The sequence below is a fragment of the Rattus rattus genome, chromosome 1 (genome assembly GCF_011064425.1).
Source record: "Rattus rattus isolate New Zealand chromosome 1, Rrattus_CSIRO_v1, whole genome shotgun sequence".
Classification (NCBI taxonomy): Eukaryota; Metazoa; Chordata; class Mammalia; order Rodentia; family Muridae; genus Rattus; species Rattus rattus.
Window position 1 is genome coordinate 152,964,025 of NC_046154.1, and position 12,998 is coordinate 152,977,022.

The 12,998-nt window shown below is 39.0% G+C and overlaps 1 protein-coding gene across 1 annotated transcript; it reads right to left on the reverse strand.

Annotated features, from left to right (window-relative positions):
• Positions 1–6,443: 6,443 nt before the first annotated feature.
• LOC116889853 (ubiquitin-conjugating enzyme E2 variant 1-like) lies at positions 6,444–6,882 on the reverse strand. Its single transcript, XM_032890681.1, has one exon. It carries the CDS (start codon positions 6,753–6,755, stop codon positions 6,444–6,446), a length of 312 nt encoding a protein of 103 aa, XP_032746572.1. The 5' UTR covers positions 6,756–6,882.
• Between the last annotated feature and the right edge of the window lie 6,116 nt (positions 6,883–12,998).

Genomic DNA, 12,998 nt, shown 5'->3' on the forward strand with positions numbered 1-12,998 from the left:
CATCATATGGTCTATGAATTGTATCTTTGGTATTCCAAGCTTTGGACTAGTATCTACGAACTGGGTTAGTTCACTCAGGATGATATTTCCTAGTTCCATCCATTTGCCTAGGAATTTCATGAAGTCATTGTTTTTAAAAGCAGAGTAGTACTTCATTGTGCAAATATGCCACATTTTCTGTATCCATTCCTCTGTTGAAGGGCATCTGGGTTCCAGCTTCTGGCTGGAGGGCCTTTGCACTAGAACTCTCCCAGTCTGATGTCTCTCTCAGACATGCTCAAAAGTTGTTGTCCTGGGTGATTCTAGAATTCCATAAATCTGGATATAGTATTTTGTGTAATATTACAAAAGCATTTTAATTAAATTAAAATAAAGGAAAAGTTAAAACGATGGATAAACTCTCTTCCAGCTTAATCTTTTCTTGGTTATTATCAGTATCTAAGATACATGCTGGGTGATGACAGCAAATTAAGAATTACCCTGCAGTCCGTTAACTGTTTTCTATGGATCTGTAGGGTTGTGTGTTGTATAAATGTAGGTGGATGTGAGTGTGTGGTGCGTGCCTGTAACCGCGTGGCTTTACCCATCTGTGCGTGTGTTTTTGTAGTCCTGAGAAGGACTTCAAGCGTCTTCTTTAGTGCTGTTCACTGTTCTTGACATAAAGTCTCTTGTTGAACTAGAAATTCAGTGTGGGATTGGAGAACTGGTCAGTGAGCCCTCAGGATTCAGAGGTAATAGTTATGTGTAGCCATCCCCTATGCCTGGCATTATGTATACATGCTGAAGATTCACACCCAGGTCCTTATGCTTCTACCCACTGAGCAATTTCCCAGTTGTAGAGTGGTGAATGTTTGCTTAAGATTTGATAAAAGACCTTAATTGTTTTCTGTTTTTGCTTTTGTTTGTAATTTTCCACAGGTAACAAGCAGGTGGATATTATAAAACACACCTGAATAGACCAGAAAATAAAAATAGGGGTAGATGCATTACAAGAAATCTATAAAACTGTATTTTGAGTACTTACCTTGTGAAGCACAGTTGATATTTCTGGGTTTGCTTGTTATATACAATATCGTTTGATATAAGGACGGTTTGGACTCTATAAATGGAAAAGTAGTAAGAGAGATACATCTCTTGAAATAGTATAGAGAATGTGATACTTTATCACATGAGAATTAAAACTGAACCACATAGCCTTCAGCAGAGGAAATGAGGGAGAAGTGTGTATATACTTTTTGCAGCACAGTCTCTGGAATAAAACAAACAGGGACATTTAAAGAAATATATAGCAGTGTTTAGGACTTCATTTCTCTTCCAATATTTGCAATTACATAGTCAAACATTATATCTTGGAGTCATAGATCACTGTGCTATCTAGGATTGCATGATGAGGAGGGCATAGTGGCAGTATAGCAAAATAACTAATAGGAAAAGCAGAGAAGTCACCCCATTAGGATTCATATGAATTGCATTTCCTCCCTGCTGGGAACTAAGCAACAATGGGTGCAACTGTACAAGTACCTCTGTAGTAATTTGGTGTCTTGGGGTTATGTCCAGAGGATATACAGCTGGAGCACATGGTGTTTGTCTGATTGAAAATGTGATTGCTGTTAGTAAACATTTTTGTGAAGATTGCCTGAAATTTATTTGCACTTTATTAGAAATTGTAGAATCATATTTATGATTTGCAGTCCTGGGGGTACATGGGGAATAACTAAGTCAGCAAATGAGTTAAGCCAGAGAATACTGACAAAAGGAACATGGGATACCACAGTTAGAGCTGCCTAAGAACTGATAACCACAACCTAAGGGAAGAGTCTCTTCCCTCAACCTTGACTCCTTTAAGACATTGGCTTCAGCATCAGACAGGCCTTGACAAGTTTGATCCTGGGTAAGGGCATAGAACTAGTGTTCCAGTTATTCTTTTGTCCAGGTCTTTCAGACAGCCTTGGGCAGTCCTGGCTCCCCACATTAATAGGTACTTCATAGTATTCATAAGACTTTCCAGCTGGATGTGACTTTTGAATTTTCTTTCATAAGCAGGGAAGTGTTAGATCACAATCCTGTCTAACTGGCTGCTTTCCTCAAACCTGCCATCCCCTTTGTAACCTCTCAATATAATTGATAAGCAACATATTCTGTGGCCTTGTAGTCTATCTGTCCCTTGCATCTGATTCCCAGACCCCAAAAACCTTTAATGGTAACTCTTCTTCCACCTTTTTTCTTTCTGTGATTCATCTTTTAGTCTAGATCACATGATGGATATCCTACCCAAAAAAATCATATGATTGAGAAACACCAAAATCCTATAATTTCTTAGAAATTAAAAATCCTCACTCTCCTATCTTTGTCTTTAGTATCCCATCATGGTTATATGTAGACATGATGCAATAAATCACTTCATACTAAAGGACTTAAGCATGTTTTCCCTTCAGGACACTCGATACACAATATATGTGCTGCAGTAAAAATAAAAATAAAAACAACAAAACAAAACAAAACAAAACAAAAATCCCAAAAGAACTTGTTCCCATGTATACCCTAGCTGTCTCACTTTCTTGATAGTTCTGGAAATAGCAATAATTTATCTCAGTGGCTCCATGCTGCCCCCATCTACTTTCTGACACACTATTCTTCCCAACACGGCACCCTGTCAGGCTGCTCCTCCCTCATCCACAGCCCTCTTGGTTGGGTTTCTACCATGCCAGGCATACACATCCCAATTCTGTGGTAGGCCCATGCATCTGGCAACCATACACTCTTTTAAACTCAATTAAGTTGCCACATGAAAGAACACATCAAACAATATTGTCTGATCCAATTGATAAGATATAATTTGCCAATCTAGATGGCACAAAATCCTGTACACACCCATCCCTTGAGAATAACACACCTGTAATATAACAACCTGTAATATGTACAGAGAGGCATCTAAACATCTACTGCCATGTTCTCTGTGCTCTCACATTCTCACTCTGGCTTCCTCTGCCCCTCTAAAACTTTTCTCCCACCCATCCATCCTTCCTTCTTATCCAATGACAGGCCTAGTTCTATCCTGTACCTGCGTTCACCTTAATAATGACATCAATCTACACTTTACCCTTTTAATTAAAAACAAAAACAAAAACTTGTTTCTCAAATATAAGTTGAGCACAACTATTATCATTTTGTAATTTAAAAGTATAAGATGTACCTAACACCCAGTCCAACATTTATCAGTTAAAAAGAACATGTAGTTATCTATTTTAGCTTTTAAAAGGCTTAAAATCTGTTATATCCTGGCTAGCTTATATATTATCTGATAACTAGATAATTAAATATGTATTCTCAAAGTTACATAGTCTGAGTGGGTTATAAGATTATACTAAGTTTTCAACCCCACCAGTAATCTGAGAATGACCCATATATCTGTAAATATAGGAAGCCTAGCATGGCTTCTAGAACTGAGACAGGTTATAGAGACAATTTTCTATTTGCACAGTCCCCTGTGAGCAACACGTGAGAGCAAGTCTTCAGGCTTCTGGTCTAGGATCATCAGACAGACTTTTGAAACACTGAATTTTGAAGGACTAATCATTCTACCCTGGCAGAAATTTTCAGCCAACTTATTCTGCAATGTTTCCTTTTCTGGACAGTAATTAGTCTGTAGAAGAATTGAAGCAATTTTTGCATAGTGCCTGTCTGTCACATTAAATCACCTCACCTGGAGGTGGAGAGTTTCAGTTTCTTCTTTGAATATACCAAAGGGGACCTGGTGGGAGCAGACATGTCTCAATAAAAGTTAAAGAACATTAAATGTCATATTTTGTGGACTTCTGGTGTTTTTTAGAAACCATCTAACTATATAAGTAATCTGGACTGTTGTCCATTAATTATCCTAATAAATTATCTTGAAAGCACTCTAACAATAAACTTAGAGAAATGAATTTGCTATTTGGCCTTAAACTCACGTGCTTAATCATCTCACCTTCAGTTTTTAATAGCAGAGAAGGACTAGGCATAAGCCATCTAGGCTTAAATGTGTTGTATAGGCACAATATGTGTACATCAGAGTAACAATATTAATGTAAATTTATATTTTGTGTTGATACTAACTTTTGTAGTTTGCATACATAATTTTCATATTTATTCAGTTGATATCACATGATCCATAAAATTCTTTCTCTTCAAAAAACTACAACATAAATTTTGATTAGTTTAATGAACAAAGACTATTAAATGCACCTGTAGAAATTATTGATTTGAATCACTATAGACAATAATTTGATATTAAATACTGGGTAGTGGTATGGGATTGCATTTTAACTATCTGAATTATGCTGTTTCAAGGTTATGTTAAGTGACATTTTTTATAGATATGTACAGTATTAACACGACTTGCATTCAAATCATTGTTCTTTGTCCTTCATTTTCTTTTTGACTTTTTTTAGTTTTTCATATTTAAAAGCGGTTTAAATATTTGCTTCATGCATCTGTACATGTGTGCACAAATGAGTACAGTTGCTTGCAAAATGTAGGAGAGGGTACCCAATTTCCCGAGCTTGATTGACAAATAGTAATGACCCACCAAGTATAGATACTGGACACTGAACTTAGGTTCTCTACTAGAGACCAAGGAAAACCCACGAGCCTTTTCTATAGGTCCTGCTTTTAATTTTTGTTAAGGGTTTAGTTCTGTGTGCCTTTCTTATTCATGAAAACAAGTTCATCGCATTTGATACAAACAATTTTGTGTAAATATTCATCTTTAATAAATTGGGATTCATAATTTTGAACTGTATTTCCTATTGATTTTAGTAAGATGATATCATACTGACAAATACTATCAGAAAATCCTGCATGAAGTCACCATGACTGAAAATAGGAATAGAGAAGGCTTAAAAAATTGTACTTCATTAAAGCTTAATATGTCCACCATTCATCACATTAAAGTAAGCTCATATGTGGGAAAAGATACTTCAAATCAATAAGTTGAGGATTTGCCTTATTCTTATACTATCAACTCAGCTCATTTATATTCTACCACTGTGAGCAAATTCCCTGCCCAGGTGACTGCCATGTGGTTTTTCTCATCATTATCTTTTTGAATTTTGCTGTACATATGTCTAGTTTGAAAAATTTGAAACTTAATGAGGCTTGAATGGACTAAGAAAGAATCACCATTGTTTCCTTCATTTGCTCAGTCCTTTTTCTTCCCCTTTGCAACACTGCAAATTGCCTTTATTTCAGTATGCATCCACATTTCAACATTTAGTGGTCCTGAACAGAGTGGGGAGCATGACAATGAGCCAGGAGCCAGGCCCACCGATCTGCAAACGAACTGCGAACATGGTGACACAGAGCTCCTCTGGGTCCCTGCCGAGGGTCTGAGGAGCAACACTGAAACCCGTGTTTGCAGGGTCAGGGCTTCGTGCTCCAGCTGTCAGGCTCCACACCAGACCAGATGGGAGGTCATGGTGACTGAGAGCCCCGTTCAAACCTCTTCAGTGTGTAAAAGCAAAGCAATTATGGGAAAAGGAACCAACTCAGAACCATGTGCATCAAGGACTCTCCACATGGCCTTTCTCTAGGCATATATCCAAGGACCCTGAGCACTGGCCCGTCTGAGTCGCCCTGTGACTGCTCTGTTCACCTCTAGACTTGAGCTCAAAGCTCAAGAGCTGATGGTGCTCCCTTCCCAAGCTGGTGGCAGGTGAACAAGTGTGGTCCGGAGCTAAGTGAGGGAGGCCAGCCTTTCTCAACCTCATCTGGTGGCTTCTGTCTACAGCAGGTGTTGGGTGGTGATGGCAACAAGGGACTTGAGGAGGGGAAAGCAGCACCCCTTCATAAAGGTGGGGAGATGGGAAGCTGTGAATTCCTCACTCGCGGCCAATTTCAGAGGGAGGGGAGGTTACAATCTAAGCTTTGGCCAAGGGTTGGAGTGAAAGAGTGGGGACCATGGCTTGGATGGGGCAATCACTTAAGACTTAAGAAAGCAGGGGTGCAGCCAAAGCACCCCAAGCCTAGTGGTGGTCAGTCCCACGACTGCTACCTGAAGCCTCCCCATCTATTCTAAGGGCCATCACACAGCTGTGGCGGAGAGCGGGGCAAGCAAAGGCATACCCAGGCCAAGTGCCAGCAGCAGGTGATTGCGTGAGACCTGGCTGTCCACAGTTGCATTAGCTGTGCCCACTGCTCCCAAAGGAAACCGATTTCAACACACCTTATTGATCCCAGAAGTTCAACCAGGCAGACAGCGGTTATCCTTGACAGATGATGTTACACAGCAAAACTTAGGTATTTCAAATGGACAAGAAGTTAGTATTAGAGCAGTGTCTCAGGATGAAGTCTGAGTGGGGCTTCCTCTCCAGTACTTTGCGGTCGGCAGATGGATCTAGAGAATTCACTACTGTGGAAAATGAAGACTTGGGTTGGATGGAGAAGGGAGGCCGGGGCCTTGGTGACTAATTGCTGTAACACTGTTCTTCTGGTGGCTGTGGCAGCTTCATGTGAGACATCATCAAGCGCCTCAGTTCCTGCAGGATGACTTTGATGCTGTGGGAATTCTGCCACTTTTCCAGCACTGCCATGGCTCGTGGATCCACCACTCCATTGGAACTGCTCAAGCCGTTCATATTGACTCTTGTTACAAACCTCACAGACTGGGATGCTTCTCGATACTTAGGCCCACGCTCTATCTTAAGGCTGTATATTCGGTTTTCATAAATTGTTTGTGGAGGCCCAATTATCATGCCTGTCCATCTTGTGAGTGTCATGTCTTCATCCTCCTCCAGACCCTAGCTAACTGTGCTGTCACCTACTCCTTTCTGGCCTTCTTCCAGCTCTTCCAACAGTCGGAAATTCCGAAGGACTTTTACTCCCGAGCCTGGGGTGGCTGCCATCTTGCGTATGCTATCGCGTATCCTTCCTTTCTTCCTCTAGGTCAGTCCTTCCTTTCTTCTCTCTCTCTCCCCTCTCTCCCTTGCTCTCTCTCTCTCTCTTCCACAGGGTCTCATAAATCCCAGACTTGCCTGAAGCTCACTATATATCCAGTGATGACTTTTAATGTCTGATATTCACCAATAAATTATAGATACAAACAACCATGCCTGATGTTTTACAGTTTTGGAACTCATCCAAGGGTGTCTTCCATACTGGCATGTAGCCTGTCAAATGAACAACTTACCAAATCTCTTCCTGTTTCTTCTTTGTTCCCTTCCTTCCTTCTTTCCTTCCTTCCATGCATTCTTCCTTCCCTTTTTTTTTATTTTCCTTCTGTGATTTCTGCTCATGCATTTTCTTTTCATTTTCATTTTGAAGTTAAAAGCTATTACTGATGTTTTCACTTCTTGAAACCAGAAAGCATGAGCTGTAGAGCACTTACACTTTCACATGTAGAAATCATTGTGTACCTATAGCAAAAACTATATACATTAAAGGTGACAGAAGCATTATTGTCTCAAAGTACTGGCTCTGTTCTTTAATTATTATTAGAAAGTTTTATTATTATTAATAGTCCATGTAACTAATATGTATACTATGAACATCTGCATTTTGAAAATGACAAAGGGTTATAAATTACATTTTCAATGCAGTAACACAGAAACAAGCATTTTTCTAATATTCTCATCCTAGAGCTAATATTTTATTTATCATGCAAATGTATTTTAGAGAAATTCATTAAGGATCCTCCTCTTGCTTAATTGTAGGTGACATTATCAAAACTTCTGAGACAAAAGGAATTCTAATGTGATTGTACTTAGTATCTTAAAGTTGAAATTGGTAAAAAACATAACACTAGGATGAATTTTTTTATAACTTGTGATTTCATTGAATAGGCATGAGATTAGACATGGCTTGTGTCATTCTTAGAAGTTCTTACAAGAAAGTAACAGGAGAATTCTTTCAGAGCTTCAGTAATTCATGTCATTATTTGAAGAAGATGCTTATCAGTTTTATCTGAGGTTACTGTCTAGGTGAGGTGTTTCCAGGATGTTTGCTTCTTATTATAAGAAGTCACAGAGAGCAAGGTGACAAAGAAATTTTATTCAAAAGCAAAGTGAGAAACACTGGTATTCAGTGTAGCCTTAATTTGTGGACTTCCCAAGAAGGAGGAATTGTTTACTCAGAGTTCAGTGTGGATGTTTCTGTTTTGATTGACTTTTTTTGATTAGATAAGCCTTAATTTACTGTGAACATCAGTTTCCATGATGCATTTGATTTAACCAAATGCATATTCAATTATCACTAGGTATATGACATTAAACAGGATGTTTCCTTGAAAGTTTTTCCAGAGGATTCAATACGACTTACTGAGTATATATTCTAAACTGGATCAGGCCAGTTGAAACAGACTTCTCCCTCCACTATGTGGATATGCTCTTGAATACTTTTGAATGGAAGTTGATCATGAAAGAGATGTTAATAAATAATGTTATGTGCAGGGAGTCTTAGTCCATTGTTTGATATGTATACAGCTTCATGCAGGTGAGATGAGGTGAGCAACTTCATTGTTAGGTATATTTCTAGAAGGTAGATTTTTATGCAGCCTAAGTCAAGTGAAGTCCCAAGTTGAAGTGCTTGCCCATACCTATATGACTCACTCAAGCAATTTTAGTGCTTTTACTTGTATCGTTACTTAGGCTCAGTTCCCTGCTTCTTTGATATTTGCTCAGACTCAGCTCAGTCAGTGACTGCATCTCAGTAGCTGCTGGACTTATTTGGCTCTTGTTATTTGTCTTCCAATTTAATGGTATCTTCTTCAAGGATCAAACAATTTGGTCATTTTACGAATATTAATATAACTAGTCATAAGCCCTTATCAAATGATATCCAAGTCTCCTATGCTGACATAAGATGGAATTGTCACTCCAGAGGCTTGCTGAGCTTCAATATGAACTTCTAACTTCATGATGAGTAAATAACCTTCATCAATTGTTTATAAGAAATTCATTTAAATTTTGACAATTATGTTGGGCCAACAAAAGGGAAAAAGGACTTGCAGAACAAGCTTAACACCCTCACTTTAATCATAGGAATCCATAGATAATGACCCATTACAGAAATTGGCCATCTGGCCTAAACACATGCTGTGGAATCAGAAGACCTATGTGAACACACACACATGCAGCACACACACACACACACACACACACACACACACACACACACACACCCCAAAAATAATAAACTAAAGTTTTTTTTTTTAATTTTCTAATATTAATATGTCATGCCCTTTCTTTATTCTGACAACTGATTTATTTTACATATGTGGATTCATGGTCCACAAAATAGTATTCATGATCAATGGCAATTATAAAGGTCAAGTGGACATTTTCATGGGTTCAAGGTTATAAATTTTTAATTTAATATTCCTCAGTACATGACCACCAAGAATTAGTGTGTGATATGGTGTGCATGTGTGTGTGTGTGTGTGTGTGTGTGTCTGTCTGTCTGTCTGTCTGTCTCTCTGTCTGTGTATTCATGCCTATGTGTTCAAGCAGAAGACAGAGAAAGTAAATAGTATCCTCTTTTATGATTTTCTACACAATTTTCTCAATTCAAAGCCTTTCACTTATACTGATGCTATCTTGCTGTGCACAGGCCCCAGAAATTCTTTCTCTGTCATCATAGCACTGGGGTTATAGCTGTATACAACCATGACTGTTTTAAAGTGCGGGCACAGAAATTTGAATTCTCTTCTTTCTGCAGCAAATTCTTTCCCACACTAGGTTATCTCTTATCATCACTTCTGAGTAATTCTGAACCTGCTGTTTTCATTCTCTGTAAATTTGGTAAATTATATTTACACTCAGGATTTGGAATTTCTATGGTCTGATAATAAAACCTGCCCCATGTCATCTAAGAGCTTTTAGAATGTGGCTATTGCTATTTACTTTTCATAATTTCAAATGTCTCCTCCTAAACGGAAATCAATGTGTTTTGATAATCATAATTTAGAATGTTTCCAACTGATTTAAAATGTTACTTCAAATTGTTAATTCACTCCTTTTTTTGTATCATGACATGATTTGGGCTTGTGGAAATATTAAGTTCAAGCAGAAATAAAAGTTTAGACATACTGTATCTACACAGCTAAGGCTTAAGCAGCCAACAAGCATTTCTCTAACTGACATGTTTACAAAGGTGTCCTGTGAAAGAATAAACTAAAAAGTCAGAAATTTTGCTAGTTCAACACTCTGGATACAAGTAGTTGAAATGACTGATCTTCTCTGCCAGACTGAGGATTTCGCTTTCCTCCCGATGCACTGCAGTGTCAGCAATCAATGTTGTCTCTTTCCTCTTGATCCATCTGACTAACTCCAGATACCTGATCTAACTGAAGCAGTGATTTGAAATATTGCTGCATTCACTGGCCATTTCAGTATAGAAAGAACTGGAAATGATATCTAAAAGGAGAAGACTCAAACTGAGCAAAGCATACTCTAGCTAATGCTGCAAGGTAACATGGTGATCAACATAGTTGGTTTCTGACAGACCTGTGTTTCAACTGTGGATGTCTGAAAGACATAACACTGTGAAAACCTGCATATTCTTAGAGATGTAACATTCCTCCTCTGTTCACTGTGAAGATAAAATTAAATTGATCATGCAATAGTCTTAGTGGGAACTATGTCAAACTAATAACCGTCCATGATAACAATTGTTATTTGGACTCTCTTCTTGATGCTGTTCTTTCAAAGCAAGTCTGTTATCAATTAGTATTCAAAATATAACTGAAAAGAGTGCCTCTACTGCAAACAGTTGCTTTTCTAAAACCTAATAGAATACATATTCTATGAAAATCCACATGACTTTTCCTCCTCCTCCTCCTCCTCCCCCTCACCTTCTTCTTTTTCTTCTCCTCCTCCTCCTCCTTCTTCTTCATTCTTCCCTCTTCCTCTGCCTCCCCTCCCCTCCTCCTCCTCTTCTTCTCCCTCTCTCTCTCTCTCTCTCTCTCTCTCTCTCTCTCTCACACACACACACACACACACACACACACACACACACACACACTTTCCCTTTCTTAGAAAGATCTAGACATAAGGCAAGCCTCAAACTCCTTATGTATGATATAATCTTATCCTGAGTCCTGGGATGAACAGCTCAAGTCATTATATCTGGTTAAGTTATAGAAGAATGTATATCAGTGCCTTGTACATGCTAGGGATGCATTGTTCTGAAGTTTATCTCCAGCCCCCATCCACTTCCTAAAGCACAACATTTTCTAGCTTTAAATTGTTGAGGCAGCAACTCATGAACATTATGTTGGTTTTAATTTTACTGTGTAATTGAAAATTACCTTGAATTTCTGTTCTTTGCGCCCCTACTTCTCGAATGCTGGAAGTACAGCTGTGTGCTGCCACACTGTGTTTTTTCTTTCTTCCTTGCCAGAAACATAGTAATGAACAATTCATCTAATGTACAAGACACGTCGAGGGGAGCTGTGACTCAAGATATTTCACACACACACACACACACATTTATATCACAGCTCTGTCTATTTGTTCAATTTTCACAGGGAAAGACACTGTGTGTCATGTACAAAATCCCCATGCAAATTAATTTTAGCTAACAAACCAGTCAAGCATTTTGCTCCTTCCCTTTCTAATTTGTTTGGCATGCTAATCACTGTACCACACCTCCTTGACAACTGTTTTGTCTTGCAAATTTACAGATGCACACTCAGTGTAATGGCAGTTGACCAGGAGAGATTTTGTTAAAGTGTGTGTTGTTTTGTTATATCCAGGTTCCTTTAATTAAAATTTCAGACCTATGATCTTTCCTTATGGAAAATTGCACTTTGTTTACACTGAAAATACTATCTTTTAGGAATATTAAGTATTGATGCTGAAAAGATGGTTAAGTCAACCAAGGGCTTGCCACACTACATCAAGACCTGAGTTTGAGCACCAGAAACCATGTGCTGCAGCTTGCTTTCTATTACTAGGATAAAACACCATAACCAATTACAACTTAATACAGAAACACTTTGTCTTAAGATTAGATTGAAAGAGCGTACCCCAAAACGGGGAGCTGCATCTCTCGCTCTGATCACGGGGTGGGGTGCCCCAAGGAATCACCAGTAGCCATTCTTGATGTAAAAGCATGAGGTACCTTTATTAATCGAGATCCCAGGTCTTAGCGGGATCCGGGTCGACTCGTATCTCACACAGGAGACAGAGGAATGGACCCCAGCTTCAAACTCGGGGTTTATATAGGGAGGTTAGGGGCATTGTTACACATGATTGGTCAATTCAAAAGGTGCACAGTTACTTTCGGTAGCGAAAATTACATCAGCAAGGAGTACGTGCTCTCTAGCAGCTCGGCAGGCAGGTAGGGTGGCTCATCTCACTCAGGGGGGTGAAGGAAGGGGAGGGGGTGGCTACAGATAGTCAATGTCCTTGGGGCTGATAGCTGGTTTGGCAAGTCCTATCTCTGGCTCTCCCTCAGGCACGTCCGGCCCTGCACATCCGGACTCTGACAATGAGCAACCTTTATGAAACTCTAGTTCTGCACATTCGGGCTCTGACAATGAGTAACCTTTTTAAAACTCTAGTTCTACAAGATCATCATAAGGGAAAGTGAAGGCAGAAACTTGAAGATAGAAACCAAAGCTGCCAGGAAGTAACACTGCTTAATTCTTTGTTATCCATGGCATTCTCAGCCTGCTATCTTCTACAACCCAAGACAAACTGCCAAGGTGAGGCCCCACAATATTCCTAACTCCAATACTCATTCTTTACAAGGAAAAGGCCCAGGAACCAGTCTTTTGGGAACATTTTTGTCAGAAGCCATAGTAGGAGGTATGCTTCAGATTATAATCAGCAACAGTTTTGCTTTATAGGCAAAGCCCAAGAGAATTCATTTTAGGAAAGATTCCTGATATTAATATATGTTTCTTGTTATTATTAAACATATAAAGCAATCATTAGGTACTAGACCACCCCTTTTGAGCAGATAGCTGCAGATCTATGAAGATGCACTCTCTTGCAGTGATGCTATATAGACAAATAGAT

Bases quoted from the DNA above. Each gene is read 5' to 3' on its own strand.
- LOC116889853 (XM_032890681.1), bottom strand. From the start codon at position 6,755: ATGACACTCACAAGATGGACAGGCATGATAATTGGGCCTCCACAAACA.